This window comes from Peromyscus maniculatus, chromosome 6 (genome assembly GCF_049852395.1).
Source record: "Peromyscus maniculatus bairdii isolate BWxNUB_F1_BW_parent chromosome 6, HU_Pman_BW_mat_3.1, whole genome shotgun sequence".
Classification (NCBI taxonomy): domain Eukaryota; kingdom Metazoa; phylum Chordata; class Mammalia; order Rodentia; family Cricetidae; genus Peromyscus; species Peromyscus maniculatus.
Window position 1 is genome coordinate 24,498,596 of NC_134857.1, and position 27,400 is coordinate 24,525,995.

Here is a 27,400-nt window from a genome sequence, read left to right on the forward strand (position 1 = left end):
TTCTTGCTTTCTGTCTTTAGACTTGGAAGTCTCCAGTTGTACTCACATTCCTCACCCCTCCCCCTCCACCCGCCTCATGGCCAGGCCTTGCCTCTCCTCTCCCTCTCACACTCTGCGGGGGTCCTTCTAACAGCTGGAGATGTTCAGCTTCTATTGTCAGCCATTCCTCCTTCCAGCTGCAAGAGTTTACTTTCTCTCCAAAGATGGGAGAGATGGTTCTGAGATTAAGAGCGTGGCATGGACTGTTGTCTTGAGGGAGGACCCAAGTTCCGTTTCCAGCCCTGTCAGGTGGCTCACAATCATGCAGAACTCCAGTTCAGGGGGAGATCTGATGCCTCTGGCCTCAACAGATACACACACACACACACACACACACACACACACACACACACACAATTTAAAAAGAAGTCCATTTCATTCTCCTTCCCATCAGTGATCCATTTCTGGTTTTCTGGATTCTGCAGGCACTCCAGATTAAACATACAGATCTCAAGATTTGTCACTGAGAGCCATAAGATGAAGCAGGTTAGCATTCTGGCATGGAGGGGGAAGAGGTTCATGAATCACCACTCCTAACTAAAATACTATGGATGGTTGATGGCTTCTGGGTTAGCTTCTGGCTTCTTGTGAGTTAGCTTTAAGGGTATGGTCCCTATTAGGTCCCTAAATACTCTAGTGGATGTCCCCACATCCAGGAGTGCATTGGACTTGATGGGTCCTTTAAATAATAATATATTGTGAGGATAGAGGTGAGGGTGGATCTGGAAGTACTTAGGGGGAGGAGTTGGGGGTGAATATGATCAATACAATTTTGTGAAATTATCAAAGAATTAATAAAACATTTAAAATAAATCTTTAAAAGACAACACAGTTTTAAACCATTTTTCCTGCTCTACTCAAAATCTCAGTGGCTCCCTATCCTTAGATTCCTTAGGATAACTTTGAAAGTTCTTTTCCTGGCTGATCTAATCTTTGTTATGTATGTGTGTTATATGTATATATATATGTGCGTGTGCTCATGTACTGACAGAGATCAGTGGTGGATATTGGGTGTCCTGATCTGTCACTCTGCTTGATTCCTTAAGAAAGGATCTCTCCCCACAGCCAAGCACTGGACCAAGCTTGGGGAATCTTTTGGAAGAGAGGGAGGACAGATTGTATGAACCAGGGGGTTCAAGGACATCACAAAAAATCCCACAGAAACAACTAACCTGGGCTCATAGGAGCTCAGAGTCTGGACTGACAACCAGAGAGCCTGTATGGGACTGACCTAGGCCCTCTACATATATGTGACAGGTGTATAGCTTGATCTACTTGTGGGACTCCTATCAAGTTGCCTTGCCCAGCCTTAATATGAGGGGAGGAGCTTAGTCCTACCTCAACTTGATGTGCCATGCCTTGGTGACACCCATGGGAGGCCTGCCCCTTTATGAACAGTAACAGAGGGGTGGATTGGGGTGGGAGTGGAGGGAGAGGTAGGGAGGTAATGGGAGGAGAGGAGGGAGGGGAAACTGTAGTCGGAATGTAAAGTAAATGAATACATTTTTTTAAAGAAGAAAGAAAGGGTCTCTCATTGAACCTGGAGGTAGACTGGCAGTCAACAAACCCCGATGACTCTTCTGTTCACATCTCACAGTACTGGGGTGCCAGGCCTGAGTGGCCATCTCCCCTCCAACCCCTTGGATTCAAATCCTGGTCCTCCTGCTTATGGAGCAAGCACTCTTACCCAGTGAACGATCTCCCCATACCCAGCTTCATCCTCTGAGATACTTCCTGCACTGAAATGCCCATCTACTCTTTCATACCTGCAGCCTTGTACACTGTAGTCCTTGGGTTTGAAATCTCTTTTCTGTCTCTACTTGTCAAAATCACTGAAGGGCCCCATTCAAGTGCCACCTCTTTCTAGATCCCTGTTGGCTTCTTCTTAATTGCTCTGCCTTTTACCCTCTAGTTGTGTGTGTGTATGTGTGTGTGTGTGTGTGTGTGTGTGTGTGTGTGTGTGTGTAGTTCTTGCAGTTCAGCTGTTCAGTTAGCTCTCTGTCCCAGCTGACATCCTCAAAAGTTCAGTAAAACTAGGCTCAGTGGCCCATGCCTATCATCCTGAAAACTCTGGAGGCTGAGGCAGGAGAATTGTAATTCTAAGCCTGGCGTGGGCCATATAGCAAGATTTCATCCCACAGTGAATAAAATAAAAGTACATTAAAGCCTTAGCATGAGCATAAATGTGCTACTGGTCTGTGATTTTTATTCTGCCCCCATCAGATCATAATCCAACTTAGCCGTATGTAGGTGTGCCCATTGGCTGCAGGATGGGAAGTGGGAATGGGATCACTATTGTCATAGCTTCAGTGGAGCTGTGCTCCTGGTGCAGAAATATACTACACTCAGTGACTGCTTAGTCGTGGGTTCAGCTGCTCCCTGTCTTCTCAGACATGCTTTTCTGTTGTGCCCATGGTGACTGAGGCTAGAAGAGCACACCGAGGTTGCCACATTCAAGCTGCTACAGCATCTAGCATGATGGTTTTCCGTTAGAAGACTGTCAGAGGTGAAATTTCAGATGTTAATCAGGGGACCACAGAAAAGCCTAGGCAGACTGGTACCTACTGAACACAAAGCCAGATAGAATGCATATTAATCCCATGATGTGTTAGGTCCTTGTCTCATTGCTGTAACAATATACCTGACAACTTACAGAAGGGAGGCTTTATTTGGTTTATAGTTTGAGAAAACAGTCCACCACGGGAGAGAAGTCATAGTAGTATGTACTTGAGGCAGCTGGTCTTGTATCCATGGTCGGTCAAGGATCAGAGATCAGTGAATGCTCAACCAGCTTTCTCCTCTTAATTCAATCCAAAACCCCGGTTTATGGAATGGTGCCACCCACATTTACAGTAGGTCTTTGTGCATCAGTTAACCTAATGCTTATAATCCCTCACAGGCATGCCCAGAGGCTAACCTAATCTAGATAGTCACAGGCATACCCAGAGTCTAACCTGATCTAGATAGTCACAGGCATGATCAGAGGCTAACCTATTCTAGATAGTCACAGGCATGACCAGAGGCTAACCTAATCTAGATAGTCACAGGCATGATCAGAGGCTAACCTAATCTAGACAGTCACAGGCATGCCCAGAGGCTAACCTAATTTAGATAGTCACAGGCATACCCAGAGGCTAACCTAATCTAGATAGTCACAGGCATGCCCAGAGGCTAACCTAATCTAGATAGTCACAGGCTTGATCAGAGGCTAACCTAATCTAGATAGTCACAGGCTTGATCAGAGGCTAACCTAATCTAGATAGTCACAGGCATACCCAGAGGCTAACCTAATCTAGATAGTCACAGGCATGCCCAGAGGCTAGCCTAGATAGTCATTCACAGGCATTCCCAAAGACTTGTCTCCCAGGGAGTCTAGATCCTCTTGTGTTTTGAATATGAAATGTTCCACATAGGCTCATGTCTTTAAATACCTGGTATCCAGCTGGTGATGCTCTCTTTGCTTCCTGTATGCAAATTCAATATGATCAGCCAGCTTCCTGCTCCTGCCTTCCTTCCTGTTACCATGTCACCCCGCTGCGATGAACTCTGTCCCTCTGGAACTGTGACCTTTCTCCTTTATGTTGTTTTTGTCAGGGTGTTTTATCAAAGCCACAGGATTGCATCTAGGACAGACCCCATCAGGGTGACAATTAAGATGAACCATCACCTCATCACCTCATCACCCATTTGTGGTTGTTTTGTTTTCTATTCTGTGTGGTTTTTCTGTGCATCTACACTTGTCCTGCTGTTAGACCTGTTGATATCACATAACTACATGGTGACCACTTTGGTAAAATGCATTGTACTTTTCTCAAGAGGAGGAGAGTGTAATTATTTGGGGTAGCACAAACGTCCATTTTACTTAAATGAGGAAATATGCAGATCAGGATACATTCTGTGTGGATCTTCTTGAAGTGGTTAAGAAAATTGCCAGGCTATTTCAAAGGATGAAAAAAAAAATCTTGGCATTAATACAAATGAAGACCTAAGAGAGTCATGTAACTTTCAGAAAGGGAAAATAAAATGTTTTCTGTTGTCTTATGATTTCTATTGCTGTGAAGAGACACCATGACCATGGCAACTCTTAGAAAACATTTAATTGGGGCTGGCTTACAATTTCAGGTTTGGTCTATTATCGTCATGGTGAGAAGCATGGCAGCATGCAGGCAGACATGATGATGGAGAAGGAGCTGAGAGTTCTACCTCTTGATCCACAAGTAGCAGAAAGAGAACTGTGTACTACACTGGGCAGAGCTTGAGCATATGAGACCTCAATACCTGCCTCCACAGTGACACACTCCAACAAGGCCACACCTACTCCAACAAGGCCACACCTACTCCAACAAGGCCACACCTACTCCAACAAGGCCACACCTACTCCAACAAGGCCACACCTACTCCAACAAGGCCACACCTACTCCAACAAGGCCACACTTCCTCCAACAAGGCCACACCTCCTCCAACAAGGCCACACCTCCTAATAGCGCCACTCCCTATGGGCCAAGCATTCAAATGCATGAGTCTATGGGGGCCATTCCTATTCACACCACCACACCTATAAACCCAGGATTGTGGAATACCTTAGGAATTGGGAGCTACTAACATTTTCTCAAGCCCATTTCCTTTGATACGTTATGGTACAGCTGTAAGTGGATGTGCTAATTTTCATATTAATGAATTTTTCTCTGGGCAGGATGCTGCTCCTATATACTTTTGGTCTTGGGAACCAATTAGAGCACCTTCAGACCTTGTCTGCAACTATAAACCTAAGTCTGTTTCTGACTAGGAAAAAGTAAAATGAACATCATTGACTCTCACAAGAAAACATTACACAGTGGGAACTTCCTAGCTTGTGCCATGGAGTCTCAGAGATGTTAAGAGTACCCTATTTCTGACTCCTGAGGTCTGTGCACTACAAAAATGTGGATGGAAACAGCTAGATTTAATTCCTTTTCTAATTTTTTTTAATATGGGTTAAGTTTTGACCTATAGAAAGTTGCAGAGATGCTCCTGTGCTCCCAAATAGCCCCGTTCTCTGAGATGTTAACATCTTACCCAGCTATTACTCGCTTGCCAGTAGGAAGTTACTGTTGGTCTGTGAGCTGACTCCAGACTTCATTTAGATGTCACCGCTCTTCCATTACTGTTCCATTTTGGTTCCAGGATTCCACCCAGCAGATCATGTTGCTGCTCGTCATCAGTTCTCCTTAGTCTCCTGTGGTTTGTGACAGTTTCTCAGCCCTCGCTTGGTCTCTCAGCAGCCATTTCTTGGTTATGGCGATGTCTGCCCTGTACCCTGTTCTGTGGGAGCCAGCTGTTAAGTCTTGTTTTTCTTTTGCTCCCTAACTCTGCCCGACCATTTTCCGTTTTAGGTCTCTGTTTTGTACCTCCCATATGCATCACCGTGGGTTCTTTCTCAGCTTCTCTTCCCCACAGAACAAAGGTCTTTGTTTTTTAAACTTTGTGTTTTATTTATTATTATTGTGTATGTTTACAAGTGTGTATGTGCCGTGTAGCGTGTGTGAAGAACAGAGAACAGCTTTGTAGAGTCCATTGTCGTCTTCTAGCATGTGGATCCCAGGAACCAACTCAGGTTGTCAGGCTTGGCAGCAGCACTTCTATCTGCTGAGCCATCTAGAGATCACAGCAGAGGTGTTTTCACTGACCACAGTGCCCCCTGGCCCTGCGTACCTGCTACATTTTCTGCCCACATAGATCTTTAAATCATAACCAAGAGGTGAATTCATGTTCAGATTTTAAAGGTTAAGATAAGCCAGCCTTATACTTAGCAAGTGAAAAAGTGCTCATGAGCCTAACACAAAGAACATAGCGAATTAAAAGATGATGTGAAAGCAGACAAATCATTTGTCATTGATAGGCATCTCAGTTACTAGGCCTCAGTCACCTCTCAGCACTGTGACAAGTTAGTTAATTGAGGAAGGATTTGCTTTGGATCCTGATTTCAAAGAAATGGTTGCTTGGCTTTTATCTGGGCCTGTGGTCGAAACAGTCCAAGATGGCAGAGGGAAGCTGCTCACCTCGTGGCAGCCATGCGGGGAGGGGACAGAACATAGTTTGAGAGACATGCCCCCAGTGGCCCCCTCCCTCCTAACAGCCTTTTCACCTGTGAATTCATCCGTGGATGGTACTCTCCTGAGCTCCTCTCTGTAGCCCACTGCCCGGGACCAAACATTAGCACGTAAGTGTTTAGGGGACTCTTCACAGCCAAGCCATAGTGAAACCTGATCCTACTGTCCACAGTGTGCCAGTTAAAGTTATTGTTCACTTCTCACCTAAAGGCTTACCGTAGGCACACAGCTATTTGGAATCTTCGGAGCAGAGCTAGCTATGAAGTGTTAAACACTAACTTCAAGGATAGGTGAGGTTGAAGCCGCCGACATATGTGGCTGGTGACACTGGACATCTAAAGTGATGCCAAGTATTGGGAACCAACTAGACCAGTGAAGTGTTAGTTTTGGTGTTTTTAGCCACCTGTATCTTTCTTTCTTTCTTTTTTATGGCTAACACTTGAAAAGTCTGTGTTACTAACCAGCTATATAGACCACGGCAGTAATAGGATAGGATATTTTGGAAACTGATTTTCATGGCATTTAATATTTGACAAAATTTTAATTAAAGAAGCAGAGTTGCTAATAAACACTCAAGAGCAAAGAAGACTTCTGTTGGGTGATTAGATGATTAGAACACAGATTACACTCTTTCCTACCAGGATGCTCAGCTTAAGGCTGTCCCCTTGGACAGGTTGACACTGACAAACCACTGTCACTTTAAAGAATGGCAGCTCGGAAGGCAGACTGTCACTCCAACAGGACAGAGTGATCAGTGGGTTGCCACAGTGTGGGTGTTGTTGCTGTTTCCATTTTAATGGCAATAATTTGGGTATTGACCAACCAACTTCCCACCTATCCTCTTTTGCAGCCACAGGATGAATTATATAAAGTGTGGGCTTTACTTTTCTTACTATTACTGCTAATGAGGAGTTGTGCAGAAATTATAGGTTACAGCTAGGTTCAAAACGAACTATGATTATAACTGGCTGGTTTCGGGCCTGGTTGCAGTTTGTGGAAAGATGAATGCTGCTTTTCTGAAAATTGTTATCTAAACAAAGTACATGATGCGTAGTTTCATTCTAACCTGAAGCCGTCCCAGGTGTTCCCCGTACGGATAGAACGTTTACCTGTGGTTTCCAGACAGCTGGCTTCTGTGGATTCAGTCACACTTTCAGTGACAAATGTGAATTCTGAGATGTCCAAAGTGACCTATAACCACACAGTGGGCTAGATTAGTGGTGTGTGTGTGTGTACAGGTACATTTGTGAATGGGTATGATTGCCCAGGTGTGCACATGTATAGGCCAGAGGTTGATATTGGTGGTCCTTTATTGCACTCTACCTTATTTTTGGAGACAGAGTCTCTCACTGAACCTGGAGCTCACCCTTTGAGCTAGACATGTGCTACCATGTTGTTGTGTGAGGGATTTTTCTGAGAAAACACAACACATATTTATTTACTCACTGCAGAAAGGGAACCAATAGCAGAGTAGACAGCAGTATCTAACTTGGTGAATCAGTGGGGTTCGTGGGGGGTCACTAACAGGAGTTTTAAGGGGTTACTTACAAGGAGCAGGGACCACTCAAGCAAGTGTGTAGACTCAGAAGCTACAGTCCTAGAGCCGTGTGTGCAGCATGTAGGCAACTCCCCAGGCCCAAGCATCTCCCCCCTGCACAGCATGTAGGCAGCTCCACAGGCCCAAGCATCTCCCCTCTGCGCTGCATGTAGGCAACTCCCCACGCCCAAGCATCTCCCCTCTGCGGCTGCTGTTTAGACCTTCCTCCCAGGCAGTTCCTGCTCTTTCTGTAAAGCTGGGCCTTCTAGAATTTTCAACTTTTTGCTTTCCCAGATGTGGGTCATTTTCTTTATCTCCTGAATCTTGTGAGTCTCCTCATCCCTCCTAAAGGGAGCATGTCATTTCAGAGGACACCCCTATGCAACATCGTCCCCGAGTCTGGCTTTCCTGTGGGTGCTGGGGAACTGAACTCAGGTCCTCATGGTTGTGCAGCAAGTACTTTACCCACTGAACCATTTTGTTGTTCTTGTTTTGCTTTGTTTTTGTTTTTTGAGACAGGGTCTCACTTTGTAGCCTGGAACTCACTGTGTAGCCCAGGCTAACCTTGAATTCATGGCTGTCCTCCTTGCCTATGTTTCCTAAGTGCTGGAATTACAGGTGTTAGTCTGAATTCGTTTTCTTTTAAAAAGTATAGCCCAATAGATTGCAGAAAAGATTCTTTCCCCTTTTCTTTGGTATCACTCTGCCTGTTTGATTCTCTTCCCCATTCTTTAAAACTCTAACCCCCCTCCATCTCTCCTACCAAGCCTTCTGCCCTCCCACACAGGAAGGCGGAGCTGTCTTTCTCATGTTGGATGCCCATTCAGGTGACCTTTCTTCTCTCACACAGTGATCTGGAGCCCGAGTGGCTGGACAGTGTGCAGAGGAATGGAGAGCTGTTCTACCTGGAACTGAGTGAGGATGAGGAGGAAAGCCTCCTTCCGGAGACACAGACCGTGAACCATGTCAGGTTCAGTGAGAAGGAGGTCATCATCGAAGAGGATGATTCTAGAGAAAGAAAGAAGTATGAACCCAAGCTCAAGCGCTTCACCAAGATCCTGAAAAGCAAAAGACTTTTGCCTAAGCGCTACCACAAAAAGAGCAGCAGTGACAACGGGCCGGTGTCCATTCTGAAGCATCAGTCCAACCAGAAGACCGGAGTCACCATGCAGCAACGGTACAAGGACGTGACCGTCTATATCAACCCCAAAAAGCTGACGGCCATCAAAGCCAGGGAGCAGCCCAAACTCCTGGAAGTGCTGGTGGGAATCGTCCACCAGACCAAGTGGAGTTGGAAAAGGAGCGGGAAGCAGGCCGACGGGGAGAGGCTCGTGGTGCATGGCCTGCTGCCAGGAGGCTCTGCCATGAAGAGCGGTCAGGTCCTGGTTGGTAAGTGCTGCAGCAGCTCCAGCCCTGGTTTGCAGAGGTGCGGCGTGGTTAAGGGCAGTGCCCCGTGAGCCATGGCAGAGTTTACAGCCTCCCCGTAAAGTTGCTCCAAATGGTCAGAAAAGAAGTACTTCCATGTAGCAGAGACACGTGCAGCTAGTTCAGACCAAGAGCAGCCCAGCTCATCTGTAGGTTTTGAATAATATAATTTTACTTCATCTTGCTTATGGTTGCTGACAAAGAGAAGAAAGTAAGTTGATTCTACAGTGATCATTTAGGCTGAAACAGCTGTATCCAATAACATGATACAAAAATATGTAATTTATGAATAAAAATACTTTTAAATTGTATGTTTGCACTTGAGGACACCAAGTTCTTGGAGTGGCTGTAGACTGTTTCAGTTGACCTTCTTAATGACAGTGGTATTATACGTAAGTTCCTTTGTAAGGGCACTCCTCTAAAATATCCCAGTTTTGAGAGGAAAAATACAAGTTATTTTGGACATATTAAAATGCGTATTTTTGTGTTGCTGATTTCAAGTTATGTGATATAATGTGTGAGTTAATTAGCAACCCTATTCTACTTTATAATGATAGATTAATCAAATGTGAAAATATACTCTTTCTTATAGTTGTTTAGTTGTCTGTGCCTGGGCACATGTAGCTGACATGTGTGGAGGTCAGGGGACAGCTTGTGGGCATGGGTCTCTCCTGCCATCATATGGGTTCTGGGCTTGGACCTCAACTCACCGGGCTTGTTGGCAAGTGCGTTTACTGACCGAACGTCTCACTGGCTCTGAAAGTTCATTCTTAACAAAACTTCAAACTTGTAACCATCTGAAAAGGTGCCAGTCTTTTCAGCTGACCCAGCTTAAAACAGGAATTTTAGACACATTTTAAAATGTGTCTGAGTCGAAGTCTAAATTTCATTGTTTGTTCATCGATTCAGAACACATTTGAGTGTCTATTAAGTGTCAGGCATGCGAAGGTTACGGTGATACTCTGACTGCTTGTGTAGAGAGCTGATGTAGTAGTGGAAGAAGCATGTTAGAAATAGGCAGACAGTGTCACGGTGTCGGATGATATGACAGAACATCACAGAACTAGCTCCAAGGAGACAGGTCAGGATATCTGTCAGAGCATGGATTCCAAAATGCATCTCCATATCATCTTACAATACGATGTGACCTAGCCAAAACAGCAGCTGTAATTCAGTGAGGGGCCCTGTCTCAGGGCACAGAGTGATAGAGGAAGACACCAACTTCTTGTCTGGCCTCTGCATATACATGGGAACAAACTCCCACACACTTGTACACGTAACACACACACACACACACACACACACACACACACACACACACACGCACTTCTCATGGAGAAAAGGCCACATGAGAAAGGTGGAAGATTGACTTCTGGGGAGAGGATTGACCTTCCAGTATTTCATTTGTCTGCACTGGCACTCATCTAGCTGCTGTAGCTCCAGGGGCTTTTAGTGGGTGAACACCTAGTTGGTGGAAGCCAGCAAAGTAAAGTTACCGACTACTTAGGGAGTGCAGGGCAGTATAGAAAGACGCTCAGGCGGCAAGAGTGCTGTTCCATCTCATTGCTGTTCCGCCAGATGTGTGGTCTGGATACAAGTGCATGTGGAATGGCTTCCCACACCCTCCAGGGAGAGCTGAGGATAGGAACATTTAATTAGGAATGTTCGTGTTGGTATATATGGATTTGAGGAGCTTCAGAAAGAGCAACCCCATGCAGAGACTGTGCATGGACTTCAAGGACTGTGCCCTTGAATAAAACAAACTGCTGTTCATCACAATTCAAGACCCTCAGATATGCTTGTGATCATGAAAAACCAGGGGTAACCGCCAAGCTGTTATCCATAATCTGTCCATGTTGTATACTTCTTTATATGCTGGATATTCTTTTCAGCTTTGGGGGGATTTTGTTTTTGAATCTTTAGTTATTTTTCCATCTATTATTTTAAAGTGTCAACTATAGATGTAACCAACCGTCTTATTAAATAAGAAACACAGAAACAATGTAAAAGAGAAAGCCGAGAAGTCAGAGCTCAGAGCTAAAATCTCACCCTTCCTCCTGCTGTCCCAGCTTCGCGAAAAGAGACCTACTTCCTGTCGGTTCATTTTTTTATAGTATGTTGTTCTGCCTTCTCATTGGTTGTAAACCCAAACACATGACTGCCTTGTCACTGTCTGAATGTACAGCCCCCTAGGTCTTAAAGGCATATGTCTCCAATGCTGACTGTATCCCTGAACACACAGAGATCTTATGGGATTAAAGGCGTGTGCCACCACCGCCACACTCTTGCTATGGCTCTAATAGCTCTGACCCTGAACACACAGATATCTATGGGATTAAAGGCGTGTGCCACCACTGCCACACTCTTGCTATGGCTCTAATAGCTCTGACCCCCAGACAACTTTATTTATTAACATACAATCAAAATAATATTTCAGTACAATTAGATTACCACCACAGTCAACAGTGTTTTATATGTCTTGGATTGTTTTTGTGTGTCTGTGTGGTTTTTATGGTTATGTTCCCCTGACACACACTTATCCATTATCTCTAATACTAGCGGTATAAATTATATAACACCTCTTAGAAAGTTTCAATACATTTTATTTATTTTTCAGATTAGGCTCCAAGGGGATGCACTGTTACTAAGTTAGCTTTGCATGCAAACATTGGGTATGCACATAAACACATGGAGCCTTCCTCACATATGTACCAGTGCTGGCCTTGAACTCCTCAGTCTCCTGCCTCCACATCCCAAAAGCTAGGATACAGGCATGTGCTGTAAAACCTGGCTCTCATTTTCCTTCACCAATAAAAAGGTATCTTTTTCCTATGTCTGCATTTGATGACGTGAGATCTCTGAAGATCTCAGCTCCATCAGTATCTGAGATTGTCGGCCTCTGTATTTAGATGACCACAGTTAGGACACTCTGCACAGTTGTCTTCTGTGGCGATGCGTACACACACACACACACACACACACACACACACATCTTGATTTCCGGCCTCTCTCTGTGAGTGCGGCTTGTCTGCTGAAACTGTGCCTGTCATCATCAGTAAGACAGGCCAGTGATGTTTCTCTTGTATCCTTTCACAACAACAGAGCCCATCCTGCATTTATTTTCTTTGCTTGGATCTCAGAAACTTTCTGTCCTTTGGGGGTGGTGCCACCTACATTTCTGTTTCTAAGTGTTTTCTTATAGTTTGGCAATCAGCTGAAAGTGGTAGCCAGCTGGCATCTTCAGACCGGAGCAAATAGAATTTACTCCTACCTGCACCATGAAAGCTGCCTTGGTGGGGCATTTTTCTTCAATATTTTGGTCATAACTGGATTTTTTTTTCCCTCAGGGACTAAACCTGAGTCTTTTGGCCATGGCTTCTTGGAGGGGATAAAGCAGGAGGGGTGGATGGTACCGGTGCCAGGCCAGCTGCACTTCATGGGCTTGTAAGTGATAGAGAACTCATCTCTAGCTTGATTTCCACCTGGTTGAAAGTCTTGCCATCATACATGCCCACCATGCTGTCCTCCATTTGGGGCAGGATGATTGAGTTCCTCAGGTGAGTCTTTACCACCTGGGGCTTCTCCATGGGTGGCGCCTCCTTCTTGGCCTTTCTCAGCCACTTAAGTAGGGAGTCCTGCTTCCAAGCGGCCGCAGATGGGAGCTGTCCAACTGCATCAGCTGCTCATAGGAGATAGCCAGCAGCTGGTTCAGGTCCATGGCATGTAGGTGAGCTTGCAGACCGCCTGTTTCTTCTTCTGCTCCACTTCCACCATCTTGCTGGCTTCTGGGAGTCGGGGACAGGTGGATAACTGGATTTTTTTAAATACAAGAAAGGAGAAAAGGAAATCATACATTATCTATCTATTTATAAATAATATTTATCTATTCATTGTTTTTTATTGTTTTTTGAGACAAGAATTTACTATGTAGTCCATAGGTTGATCTGAAGCATTTTATTCTCCTGCCTCAGCCTCCCAAGTGTTGGGATTACAAATATACACCATCATGCTCATTTCACACATTAATTTTCCAGATTACTCTCCTCCCCACCCCCTGTGAAGACACTTTCTGATAAAGAATGAAGATTTTAATTCCAAGCTATTTTGTATCGTTTCTTAAGTCCTCAACTGTGGATTTGTTTTCTATGACATACGTAGCTTATGTTTTTCTTTAAATTTTTTGAAGATGCGTGCTCATTCTTCAGAAATGTTTTTGAGGTATGATACCCATTCATAAGTGTACATTGATCATTTTGATGTGTGCATTGTCCTGTTTAACTACCTTCTTGGGTCAAGAGTCAACATTTTCAGTACCTAGATGGTTAAAGGTACTTCATAAGGCAGCCTTGAGCCTTCTGTGAACAGAATTGATTTAGCTCGTTCTTCAACTTTATGTCAATGGGAGTGTGTGTGTGTGTGTGTGTGTGTGTGTGTGTGTGTGTATGTATGTATGTATGTATTCTCTTGTATCTCATTATATACACTCTCTGTGTCTTTTCTGTGATTCAAACTACATCTCTGAGAAGTATATCTCTGTTGGGCTATGGAATTGGCTCAGGCTCTTGCTGCGTGAGGTCGTGTGTTCAGATCCCTAGCCCCCGTGTAAAACCAGATGCAACAGTATCCATGGGTGATCTTCGTGCTCCTGTGCAAGGAGAGAGGTTGAGACAGGAGTCCCTGGAAGCTCATGACCATCTAGTCTGGCATTTGCAGCAGTGGTGAACAAGAGACCCTGTCTCAAGCAAAGTGGAAGGCAAGGACCAGCATCCCATGTTGTCCTGCGACCTTCATGTGTATACTGTGGCTTGTATGTAGCCCCCCACCCCACACACAGCGATGTCTTCTTTATAAGAGAAAGAAAGGGAAGTTCCATGTGGCTGCCATGTAGAATTCCTTGGCGTTGTTGTTATGTTTAGTTCTGGTGTTTTCTTGAGCCCAGTTCTCACTGTGTACCCCAAGCTAACCTAGAATTCACCCCCTAGTACAGGCTGATCTCAGACCTACAGTCCTCCTGCCTCAGCCCTCAACTGATGCGATTATAGGCATATCTGCTGTTGTAGAATATTATTTAAGATGTGTTACATTTGTTTATGCTGTGGAATATTTGTTTAATGATACAAAGATGTGTAGCATTCTTTTATGTTGCATTTGTTTAACTCTGTGAAGCTGTATTACTTTGCCTATCTAAAACACCTGATGGTCTAATAAAGAGCTGAATGGCCAATAGCAAGGCAGGAGAAAGGATAGATAGGGCTGGTGAGCAGAGAGAATAAATAGAAGGAGAAATCTGGGAGAAGAACGAGCAAGAGAACAAGGAGAGGAGGATGTTAGGGGCCAGCCACAGAATAAGAATGCAAGTAAGATATACAGAAGTTAGGAAAGGCAAAAGCCCAGAGGCAAAAGGTACATGGGATAATTTCAAGTTAAGAAAAGCTGGCAAAAAACAAGCCAAGCTAAGGCCAGGCATTTATAAGTAAGAATAGGCCTCCATGTAATTTATTTGGGAGCTGGGTGGTGGACCCCCAAAGAGCTAAGAGTAAAATGCAACCAACAACAATCTACCATGCTTGGCTAATATTCCATTTTATATAGACTGTTTTCATTGCATTGTTGTTGAATCTTTTTTTCCAACTGAAGTATTTGAAATGTTTTTTTTTGTAAAAGATGGGTTTGGTTTTATGAACACCTAATATGTTGTTCTCTATGAATTTTCATCTTCTTTTTGGAATGGGTTTTTATTTCCCTGTTTGTATTCTTTGTGACCTTCTGACTTCCTTACAGACAGCATCTCTGTCCTGTTCTGGCCCCCACAGTGTTTCTCTTCTCATGCTTTCCTGCTGTCAGGAAGAGGCTAGAGCACTGTTTGTTGGAAGGACAGGATTTTAGTGTCTCCTCCCTGGGAAGCCGCTGCTGCAGTTAGTTATTTCCTTCTGCAGAAGTGGGACAGAGGCATTAACAGCAGCTATTCAGGAGCAAACTGCTCCTCACTGTTAGACCTGGGCCCGTGTTCTCATCCGACTCAGACTCTCTGGCCTGTGGTGTTGGTTGCTTCTATAGATGGATTTATTTCTCATTGATGAAAAAAAGAGGAAAAGAAATTGCTTATGCTAGTCAAAATATAATTTAGACATGAGTATCACTCTGCAACAGTGTATAATTTAACCCATTGACTTCATTTCTGGACATGTATCTTGAAAAACCATTCAGAACAGATAGGCAAATTAGAGCTGGCAGGTCACATCAGGTTTACCGCCTGTGTTTATACAGATTGTCTAAAAAGCTTAAATAATGCACAGCATAGGAAAAGTCTTGGGTACCCAAATATGGGTAAATAAAATATTGTTGCACACAGCCCCACCTCTTTATCTGTTGTCTGTGGCTGAGTTCAGGATGGAGCCAGTGGGAGAGTTGTTCAGTTGAACACAGACCATTTACCTACCGAAGCCGGAAATGTTTTCTGTGTGGTCCTTAACAGAAGAAGTTTGTTAAGCCTAGATGAAAATAGAAAAAAAGGAGCTGAGAGCATGAGGACCTGAGTTCAAACATCCAGTATCCACTTAAAAAAAATGGAGGCATTGCTCCCAGATGCCCTTGTAACCCCATTGGTATGGGGGACAGGAGGATCTCTGGGGCTGGCTGCCAGGCCTAGCTCCAGGTTCAGGAAGAGACTGTCACAAGGGAATATGGCAGGCAGTGACAGAGCAGAACATTCGATCCCCCCCCCCCCGTCCTTTTGTTCACATGGGTACACAGACCCACATACATGTGTGCATATATCACACACACAAATGGAGGAAGGAAAACTATGGGCACAAAAATGTCTATTGAGACACTTACAAATTAGTGTTTTAAAAATTTTAAGCACAAAATTGTCAAACGAACGTATGGATATTTACATTATAAGTTATGTCATTTGACCAATAAAATTACAGTTCTATAAACTATGTACCAGCACAAAAATGTTTGCTGCTTGAGAGGCTTAAAAGAATAAAAACATCTCATTCTTCATTTTGGTGAGCATAGTAAAGATGACTTAGTGTTCAAAAATAGTCATAGCTGGAATGATAAGGCTGGCAGAGGCTCCAGAACTAATCTACTGAGGAGCAAAGTTGTGTACTAGTAAGCCACAGATTCTATGTGACCATCTCAGCCTACCACAGTAGAGACATTCTTTTTTTTTCCATATTTTTATTAAGAAATTTTTTTATTCATTTTACATTCCAACCACAGATCCCCCTCTCTTCCTTCCTCCCGCCCTCCCCAGCGTCCCCCTCCCCAGCGTCCCCCTCCCCAGCCCACCCTCCACTCCCTTCTCTGACAGAGTAAAGCCTCCCACAGGGAATCAGCAGAGCCTGGTACATTCAGTTGAGGCAGGGCCAAGCCCCTCCCCCTGCATTAAGGCTGTGCAAGGTGTCCCACCATAGGTAATAGGCTCCAAAAAGCCCGCTCATGCACCAGGGACGGATCCTGATCCCACTGCCAGGGGCCCCTTAAGCAGATCAGGCTACACAACTGTCTCACTTAAGAGGCATTCTTTTCAAAAATTTTTTTTTTTACATTTTATTTAGAGAGAGAGTGTGTCCTTGTCACACTGTACAGTAAGCAGACTTGAGCTGTGCCTAAGACACAGACATTTTCTCTGACATTCAAGCTGTTCACTGTGCAAATACTCTTGAAAGGATGACAGAGGACAGACCTGATGCCTTGGTTTGTAAGATGTGCAGAACCCATTGTTATTTTTTTACCCACTTACACGCTCACTACCCCCTCAAGCTTCCTGAGAGTAGAGAGTTGGTCTTTGTAAACTCTTGTCTTGATTCTCGTATGCAGTAGTGTAGGACAGGACTTGACTTGTAAAGTTTGGAATGATGAGACAGTGTCCTAGATGTATTTGTGATTTTTTTTTAACACAGCTTACTGGGGCTTTGATATTACTTTTAATTATGTTCTTATAAACTGAAGGTCCCAGAGAAAAAGCTACCCCCTTGGCTGAGGACTCGACAGGACCGAGTGACTGGTTAGAACTTCGTGATTGAGGAGATTTGGGGTGTTGAAGATGCAGACCCAAGTTGTCTTGGACTGTCTCTGCCCTAATCATTGCCCAGCCTGTGTCTGTCTCTTAGGCTCACATCACTTTCCCATGTACAGCCTTTTGACTGTCAGCTAGAGCTTTGGCAGTGTATTCTTAGCAAAACACGAGCTTCCACTAACCCCCAAGTCCCGACTCTCCCCAGAAAGCATCTGACACTTATGGAGGCTCCCCCTGCCCTGCTGTGCTAGCTCACCTACCTGGGACCCTCACCAGTAATTTGGTAACTGCTGATTCGCAGCTTCCTTTTATTCTGGCTTATGTTCACTTCCGCAGCAGAACATGTTTGGGTCACCCTGAATCTGAGTTTGTGGACCATGAACGCTCATATTTAACCCAAGAGTAAATTGTCTCACTGTCTTTGGGCAAGAGTTGTGTGTCATTAGTTTGAAAGTAAAACTTCATTTTAATGGTGCTCTTGACTTTGAAATTAGGTAGAAGACTGATGAAGAACAGCCATGGGGAAGAAGATTTTGACTAAAATGTACTTGACGGGTTGGTGCTGTCGGAAGCTGTGGTACAAAGGCCCGCTGTGTAGACACCAGTCAGTGATGGCAGCAAATAGCCCAGTGCGTTGGGATTTACCACATGGATTTAATTAAAATTGAAGCCAGATCTTTTTAAAGCTATGGGTCTGAGTGGTTAGATTCAATTTTGTTAAGTGCAATGCTTGGTCTATGTTAAAAAATTTTCCATTTGTCCTTTGGGTTCACATGACTCTCAGTTATACCAAGACTAGGAATGTTCCTATCTTTACATATTCATGGTTTGCAGAGAGTTATGGTGCAGTGTTGGGAGGCATAATGGACGAGTTGGGTGATTGGCTGTGTCATTAATGTTCAGAATAACCTTGAATAAGTCCCTGAATCTACCACATTTTCCATTATACCCTTGAGGAAGTCTGGATAGCTGTCTTCTCATGCCGCAATTCTGGAACTTTTTGGTTTGGGGTATTCACACAGTTGTCTTTTGTTTTTCTGTTTTTAGGCGATGTCCTTGTTGCTGTGAATGATGTAGATGTGACTTCTGAAAACATAGAGAGAGTTCTGTCTTGCATCCCTGGACCAATGCAGGTGTGGCCATCCCTTACCATATTGTATACAGTGTTGCTTAAAGTGCATACGTTCTGTGCTGTTTGGTTTTTTTTCAGATCCTGAAGTTATCCTCCCGTGTAATGAGTGAGTGACGGTGAGGCTTGAGCACCAAGGGCAGTTTCGCCTCTTGCTAACACGTAGCTCGGGAACTCTGTTCTGAAAGGAGAGGGGTATCTACAAATAAAACATCCTAAGTAAAGGCGGCCGCAGCAGTAATAAAAGTGAACACAGCTGTCAGCTTACCTTTAGAATGCCCATGTTGGCCAATGACAGCATAGCCCTGAGAAGAGTCCTTTAAAAGCCGTGGCCAGGTGTGGGGATGCATGCCTTTCATCCCAGCACCCGGGCGGTAAAGGCAAGTGTGTGAGTTCAAGGCCAGCCTGGTCATCATAGTGAGTTCCAGGACAGCCAGGACTATGTAGAGAGACCTTGTCTCAAAAAAAAAAAAAAAAAAAATTGAGTAAGTAAGTAAATATATAAGCTGTGGACTTTATATTCTCTGATTTAAAATCTCTCATATTGTAAAAAAAAAAAAAATTTTTAGTTTTTAGGTTTTTGAATCTTTCTATGTAGCCGAAGCTGTCCTGGAACTCACAGAGATCTCCTGCCTCTTCCTCTCAAGTACTGAGATCAAATGTGTGCACCATAAGCCCAGCCCATTTTTTGATATGGCTTTGGTTCTTTTGAAGCCTAACTAGTGTTTTCTCTGGGGCTGTGTACACTAGGAGGTGATGGAGGCTGGAGGAGAGGACAGAGAGCTTGCGTTACTCTGTGGCGTCAGCCGACGGCATGCACTGCCAGTGTGTCCCTCCAGCTTTCTGTCATGTGGCACAGTCCCCGAGGAAAGCGACTCTGCAGGTGGAAAGGGTTATTTGGTTCACGGGTTCAGAGGGTTCAGTCCACGGTCAGGTGGCTGTTTTTTTGTGGGGGAAGCTGCTGTGAAGAGGCAGAGCCTGTTGTGAGGGGTAATACTGGGACAATGTCACCCACTTCCTGACAGCCAGGAAGCAAATACAGAGACAGGAAGGTGCTAGGCCCAGATGTCTTCCTCAGGAGCATTCCTCCACTGCCCTCACCTCTCCTGGAGCTCTCAAAGGCTCCACTACCTTTGGCAGTGCCGAATGCTGGCATCCAAGTCTTTAGCATATGGGCATCAAGGAGGCATTTAAGGCCCCACATGGAACATTATATCCCGGATTCACAGGTGTGTGCCCGTATTATCACAAAAATGCATCGAGTCCATCTCCAAGAATTTCCAAAGCTTTCACGGGTCCTCATTGCTCAAAAGCCTGAGCCCACAGACTCCTCAAGGCAGTGAACACTTAGATGTGAGCCTCCACCCAAATGAGACTAAACCGCTTATTTCCCAGGTGATGTCATAAGCATTCTCATCACATAGGAAGAAACGGAGAGAATGAGGAAGACTCAGACCTAAGCAAGACAAAAACTGAACGGCCTGGCCTGCCCCCTTGGATATACAGTGGCGTGGTGTGTGCGCCAGGCCTTGGCACTCCCACCCCCGTGGCCTTGCTGGCTGCAGCCCATATGGCAGCTCTCTCGGGCTGGCTCTGCTTGCCGTCTGCAGCTTCCCCGCACCAGTGCCCCGTGTTCCTGGCGTCTGACTTTCTAGGTTTTCCACGTCAGCGTCACGCGTGGCTGTCAGGGGCTGCCCACAGAGACTTGCCACACACTCTGTGGTCTACACTTTTCTTTAAATTTTTGGCTGAAGCCTCCAGGGCCCTACAGTTCTCACATGCTGCATGCCTGCCAAACTAGCATCCCACCGTCAAAATCATGGGAGCCTTGGCCGCAGTGGTTCCTGAGCACCTTACCCGTTGAACAAGATAAAGAATCCTAGAGAAACTGCACTGACCATACCTGTGCGGTATGGGTTTTCAGAGGTGTCCTCTTGAGAAGAGTTATAGTGTTCCACTTTTGAGCTGGGGATGGGCTGTGAGGGGCTGGGGAGTCCTGGTTAATTCCTGAGTACCCTCAGAATATCCTTCCTGCTGTCCCAATGCAGAGGCCTTGGCCTCTTTTTTTTTTTTTTTTTAGATAAGATTTCTCTGTGTAGCTTTGGAGCCTTTCCTGGAACTCATTCTGTAGTCCAGGCTGGCCTCGAACTCACAAAGATCTGCCTACCTCTGCCTCCCAAGTGCTGGGATAAAGGCGTGCGCCACCACTGCCCAACATCCTTGGCCTCTTCTTAACAGTGCCAATCTCTGCCTATTTACTGGCAGAAACTTTCAACATACTCCATTTCTGGCTAAAATGTAAGTTTTTCAAATGTTTCTGTCCAGTTTTTTGCTCCTGATTCTCACTGTTAATCTGGCTAAAATTAGCAAACAACACAATGCTACAGCCTGAATGTTGTGTGGCCTTGAGATTTCCTGTTAGATTAGTTTTCTGTCACCTTTAAATTCAGTGTCTCACAAAGTTTTAGTGCATAGGTAAAATGCATTCCATCTCTTTGCCACCATGTAGAAAGGTTGATGTATCCAGTTACCAACGGAGTCTTCATTTCTGTCTGGAACCGGATGAGCCTGGTCTTTGCTGTCTGCATTTTGCATTTCTGTCAGGCATCTGGTTTTCTAAACCCTTAGCAGAACTCCTCACCCAAGCTACTTAGAGATTCTACCCAGGCTTTTCTACCCATTTCTCAGACACTTCCAGTAAAGCAGCTCCTCGGGGTCCTGAACTGCCATTGGGTGTAGATGTCACAGCAACAAATTGCTTCTTCCTAAAATTGCTTAACTAAAAAAAAATTATTCTTTAATACTTCCATGGATAAATGCAGTGTATTTTTTTGTCCTATCCAATCCCCATTTCCTCTCCCTCCATTCCTCCTGAACTCTCCACCCAGTGCATCCCTCTCCTGACTTCATGCCCCCTCCCAGTCAAATTAGAGCTGTGTGTATGTGCATGTGTGTGGAACGTGGTCAACTACCATGAGACACACCAGTGAAAAAAAGATGATCTCGCTCCTTCAGTGGCCATTCACTGCCAGGAACTCCTTGTGAGCCACCCCCCCCCCTCCATCCATGCGGTAAAGCGGGCTGGCCTGATCCCCTGCAGGTCTTGTGCAGGTAGCCACAGTTGCTGTGGGTTCCTGAGGGCAGTTTCATGTCCGGAAGACACTTGTTCGCAGACCCCTGGCTCTTACGGACTTGTTGACACCTCTTCTACAGTGTTCCCTGAGTGCTCCTCCACTTACTTCTTCATATAGATTTTCTGACATGTTGGGTCCTAACCATAAGACCTGTAAGCGTCCAGTGGTTAGTGGTCCTATTTTATACATAAAGAAGAGGAGTCTGGAGCACCCAAGGGGCTGAGGCAGGAGGATTGTGAGCCAGACTAGACTGGATGATGAGATCCTAAGGAAGAGAGAAAATTTAGGAACTTCTTAGTGATTTCCCTAAAGTCGCAGAATCAGTTACTCAAAGTACCAAATTTCAAACTAACCCAGAGCATATTCCTTCCTTTCTCTCTCAACCTGTGTGCATCCTGGTGTCTTGATGGACCAGACCCTACTGAGATAGACCTGTCCAAGGTGTCTGTGCGTGTGTGAAACAGTCCCTTCAGCAACAAGAGAGGAGGATTGAGTGTAGGTTTATGAGTGATTCCACGGGAGACGTTAATCCTGGACATACCCAACAGTGACATCTTAGACACGCACTTAGAGTATAACCAAGTCTGCAGCTTCCCGTTCTCCAGCAGACAGTGGCCTCTGAGACAGTGTAACGGGAAGGAGGCACTAGGAGAACAGATCAGTCCTCCATGCAACACCTCCCAGAGAGTCCAGATCTAGTTTCCTCAACTGTAATCAGAGGGGATCTAAAGGGAAGTCTTCAAATCCACTTCCATCTCTACTGGTGTGTGCTGGTGAGAATTGCAGAGGTGAAACCCATCTACTTAGTGATACACAAAAAAGTCCATTTTAACATTTCAAAACTAGTTTTGTGTTTTTGTTTTTGATGTTTTTTATGGATGCTTCAAAAGTCTTAGCATAAGGGTGTTGGGTTGTGGAATAATGGTAGAGTGTGTGCTTAGCATGTGCAAGGCCCTGGCTTACAAAGCCTAGCGCGCGTGCGTGCGCGCGCGCACGTGTGCACATCATGAAAAAGGCTAGAGAACTCCTACACATTAAGACAGACTGAACAGTGAATGTGTGACTGTGTTTTACTTGGGATTTCTATTGCTGTGAAGAGACACCATAATCCCGGCAACTCTTATAAAGGAAAACATTTCATTGGCGCTGGCTTACAGTTTCAGAAGCTTAGTCCATTGTTATCATAGTGGTACATGGCGGCATGCAGGCAGACATGGTGCTGGAGCTGAGTCCTACATCTTGATTGGCAGGCAACAGGAAGTGAACTGAGACACTGGGTGTGGCTTGAACATATATGAGACCTCAAGCCTTCCCCACAGTGACACACTTCCTCCAACAGGGCCACAACTACTCCAACAAAGCTGCACCTCCTAATAGTGCCACTCTCTGTGAGTTTATGGGGGGTCAGTTACATTCAAACCACCGCAGACTTCATCAGATGCAGCAGGCAGTCCTTGACTGCTTCTGGATTGCAGGAGGAACAGCTGTGTTAGATAACTGGAGAAGTCTGGGCTTGGAATTTATTAGATAGTAGTATAGTCTGAGTATCCCTTACTCAAAATGCTTGCAGCCAGAAGTGAGTGGGTGAGTGCTGGGCAGGGAAGAAGTGGGGGAGAGGAGGGGGGGGGGAGAGGAGGGAGGGAGAGAAAAAGAAATTGATTCAATTTAGGACAATTGCATGGTTGAACCGCCCAATGCAGAACAACCTGAAACCCTAAAGACTCAAAAATCTGAAACGTTTAAAACACCACACTGACGGATGCTCAGAAAGCCTAAAATTTTGAAGTATTTCAGATTTAGAGACCAAAGAACTTTCCAAGCTTTACCTTAAGCAAGACAATGAGATTGCCCAAAAGGAGAAGAGGCTGGAGGAGAGAGAATTTGCTGAGCCAATTAGACTAATTCCTTGAGCATTACTCATGAAGCGTTTTGAAAGCCCCTGCCACTTGCCAGCTGGAAGAGAAAGGATAAGGCAGCAGAGAGCAGCGGAGAGTGACAAAGACTGTGGCTGATTCACAGGTGCCAGGCAGACCAGCTCTGCCATGGCATCGGGGCCTCACAGCCCCACAGTGAGCCCCTGTGGAGAGGGTTCCAGCTGAAGTGGGAAGGGGGGGGGTCATCGATAAAGATGAATTGCTTCTTACATAGCACGGCTTGAAGTCAGACTGAGGGAGGAGATGACCAAAGCCACACGACCTTGGAGGTGACGGGTCATAGAAATCACATCCCTGGACCCGAGGGAACCGGGGCATCATTCCTGAGCCTGGAAGGGATGAGGATAGGTCGGGCCGGCTGTACAAGTGAGGAGGCAGGAGATGTGGGATCGTGAACTTCCTTGCATGTTAGAGGCTGGGAGAACAACAGGAAACTAAAAGGCATTTCAAACAAGACTTATTAGATATCGCTTATTAAAGTTCATCCCTATAGCCACATAGTACCCTTAATACTTACATCTATCAATCTTTTTTAAAAATAGTGCTCGTCTCTTTCTTTATGTCTTATACCTTATGTTGTCGAGGCAACTGAACTCAGCATTTATTGTTGCTTATTATATAGGACTTCAGAAATGTCTTTCTGAAGTGTAATTATCTTCTTATGATAGAACCAACTTTTCTTAAATTCAAAATGGTGCTAAAACAGTTCCTTGAAGAATTTTAATGAACAATTTCGTGGGGTGTGTTTTGATTTGGGTTTGTGTTGTGGCAAGGTGAAAAGGTCTTTGCACCAGAACGCAGGGAATGGCATTTGCAAAATATAATATTAAAATTAGTTTTAAAGCACATACATCATTGTCCGTGAGCATAGCAAAGTAGTATCAAATTTTACATCATTGCCGCCTCTCAAGTACAGTTTCCAAATCCTTCAGTTTATCAACTCATTTCCTTTTTGTTGTGTTTTGATGAGTCCCACCCAATCTTTAAACCTTCCCAACCACAAGAACCTCAGCCAGAGAAGATGCCCTCCTGGTATGAGCCATGGCTCTTTCTCTGATGTCCTTTTCTGTGCATCCTCCTACACCCCCTCCCCCAGAGTAACCACCATCTCTCACACTAAATACTGCTGATTTGTGTAGCCTGTTTGTGTCAGAACCTCACACCAAGGCTTCTTTGTAACATTTATTTATTGTACACTCTTCTGGTAGTCAGAGGACAACTTGAAGGGCTTGGCCCTCCTGCTATCATGTGGTCTCAAGGATCAAACTCAGGTCATCAGGCAGGGAGGCAAGTGCCTTACCCACAGAGCCATCTCACAGGCCCTAAATATTCATTTTCAGATCTAAGATCATAATTTCTAAAACCATATGCTTTCAACTCTTTTGTACTTTAATTTTATGTTAATTTTCATCAGATAAAAAAAATAAAAACAAAACTCTTGATCATTCTTACATAGGGTATTTTTTATTTTTTAATTTTTGTTTAGTTTTTTTTCTCTCTTTCTCTAGCAATTAATTTTCTACTCAGCCTTTTTGGACACAGTCTCCAAATACCAAGGGCCCATGTTTCCATATTGTGTTTACAGAAAACATGTAAAGAAAACTCTGTAGACACCGGGCTTTCTCATTTGACGTTTTCCCCTTCCTGCTCTCTCTAAGTTCTGTTAGTCTTCGCCCACTTCATCTTCCCTAACAACATGTACATCAAGACGATTTTAAACCCCTCTCTTTGATCCATGTCGGTTAGATCTGCCCCTGTAAGAACTATCTGAAGTAGCTGACCTATAAGAAAAACTTTATCTGGGCCTGTGGTTTTAGAGGTTCTAGTCTGTGCTCAGGTGTATTTCTTACTTATCTCATAGTTGGAACCAAATATCTGACATAATACAACTTATGGGAGGGGAAGTGTAGGTCGGCTCTTGGTCTCTTGGTTTGAAGGGGGAAGTCCACCACAGCAGGAAACACGTGGCAGAGTGCGTGGCTGCAGGAGTGTTCTGAGGAGATTCTTCCTGTCTGGGCAGACCGGGAAGTAGAAGCATGAATGTGGATGCTCAGCAGGTTTTTTTCTTTTTTTCCCTCTTTATTCAGTAAAGGGGGATGGTATTACCCACATTCAGGGTGAGTCCTCCCCTCAGTAAACTTGGAAATACCTTCACAGACATGGCCCATTGTGTGCCTCCTCGGTGATTCCAAATCTAATCAAGGTGACAATGACTGGCCATCACAAGATGAGTCCCTATCTTGAAGCCTTTAGTGGGAGTGCCACATGGAAATGTTGGGGAGCAAGTAAAGCAGAACTATTTACCCCAAGACCAATAAATAAAAGAGAGAAAGAGGAAGAGGGGCCAGGCTCCCACAACTCCCCCTAGGGCATGCCCCTGCTTCCATGGAGACCTCCAGCCTCCCACTAGCCCTGCACCATGGGCAGAGCTTTTACATGTGAATTTTTGAGAGACACTTTCCAAACTATAGGAACTTGCTTCCACAGTAAATCCTGAGACTTAAGAATGAAAGTATATAAAAGTTATTTTCTAAAAGTGATCATAACGCATTAGTACTTATCACATATTTAGAATTAGAATGGCACCTCTTATAGTAAATTATTAAAATAGGAAAATAGGAATTATTTAGTATTGTTTTTAGTCTTTAAGTATTTTCCTCAGTGTAACTTGCTGCCTTAATACAGTGTTACCTGCTTTTAAGCATTGGCCAGACTTCTTTATTCTTGGTCAAAAAGTAATTAATTATTTAATTAATTAATTTGACACAGTCTCACTGTACAGTTCTGGTTGGTCTAGAACTTTGTGTGTAGACTAGGCTGACCTTAAACTCACAGAGTTCCACCTGTACCTGCAGGGATTAAAGGGAATGACTATCACGCCTGGCTTACCCTTATTTTGAAAAGCATCATTTGACTCTAAATTTAAAACTTTTTGGATTATTCCCTTTAAAGGGGCATTTAAAAATATAAACATCTGGAGCACTGTGTGGCTACCGATCTTATGACGATGCCTTCATTATCCAGCATTCATTATATGCTCACACTGGTGCACCTTTGAAATGAGTGGGTTGTCTCTGGCCAGCTGGCACAGGGTAGGTGTCTCTGTTTTCAAGGAGGGGTACCTGAGAGGTGGAAGGTGCCTTTTGGCACCTGGAAAACAGCCGCATTCTGGATTCTGACCAATCTTGACTTCAGGCTGTGAAATTAGAACTGTCCTGATAAAACTGACCGATAATCCTCCTGGTGGTGCAGGGTCCTGAATGCCAATGGTTGTTAGTTTGGTAGCACTATATTTGGCCCTTCCTTATAGGGTTACAAAGACTGTCTGAGAGAAGAGTATTTGAAACCTGTCCCACTTGGAAGGAAAGGCAGCGCCCATGTGTGAGATTGCCCTTGACCCCCAGTCTCTCTCTTAGCTTCCTTTGACGAGTCAGTGCTGTTAACATTGAAGATGTACAGTGACCCTATTCTACACTCAAATGATAGGGATTTCTGCTCTTCTGTGGTACTTCTTTATGTAGTCATGAATGAACTTTTGTATGGAGCATTATATTTTTCACTCAGTAAACATTTGTGATCACACACACACACACACACACACACACACACACACACACACACACAAACACAAACATATATATAATGTACCCACCACTGTGCAAAGAGTTAGATACAGATACAAGTGAACTCACTGTTCTCACCATTAGCCCTTGCTCTGAGGTGCCATCTCCATCATGTGCACTCCGAACTATACATGTCAGCACATGTCTTTCTTTGTTTTGTTTTGTTTTTTTTCTTTTTTTTAAATGCACCTGATATTTGCCTGGTGGAAAAATTAAACATTTTGTTTTATTTTTTTCAGGTGAAGCTGACATTTGAAAATGCATATGCTGTGAAAAAGGAAACAACCCAACCAAAAAAGAAAAAGACCCAGTCGAGCACGAATGATTTGGTGAAACTTCTCTGTGGGTCAGAGGCTGAAGGCACACAGCACAGTATCCTGGGCACCCCACACATCATCATGTACCTCACCCTGCAGCTCCAGTCAGAGGTGTCCAAGGAGGAGGTGAGTGTCTGCTCACAT

The 27,400-nt window shown here is 44.5% G+C and overlaps 1 protein-coding gene across 3 annotated transcripts in view; it reads left to right on the plus strand.

Moving 5' to 3' along the window:
* Intu (inturned planar cell polarity protein) overlaps window positions 1–27,400 on the plus strand; it is a 76,489-nt gene that overhangs the window by 13,232 nt on the left and 35,857 nt on the right. For all 3 annotated transcript variants that reach the window (XM_076574028.1, XM_006987455.4, XM_016005986.3), the window contains exons 2-4: window positions 8,516–9,054; window positions 18,167–18,252; window positions 27,179–27,382. In XM_076574028.1, coding sequence (XP_076430143.1) covers window positions 8,516–9,054; window positions 18,167–18,252; window positions 27,179–27,382 — 829 coding nt within the window. The remainder of the gene's footprint in view (window positions 1–8,515; window positions 9,055–18,166; window positions 18,253–27,178; window positions 27,383–27,400) is intronic.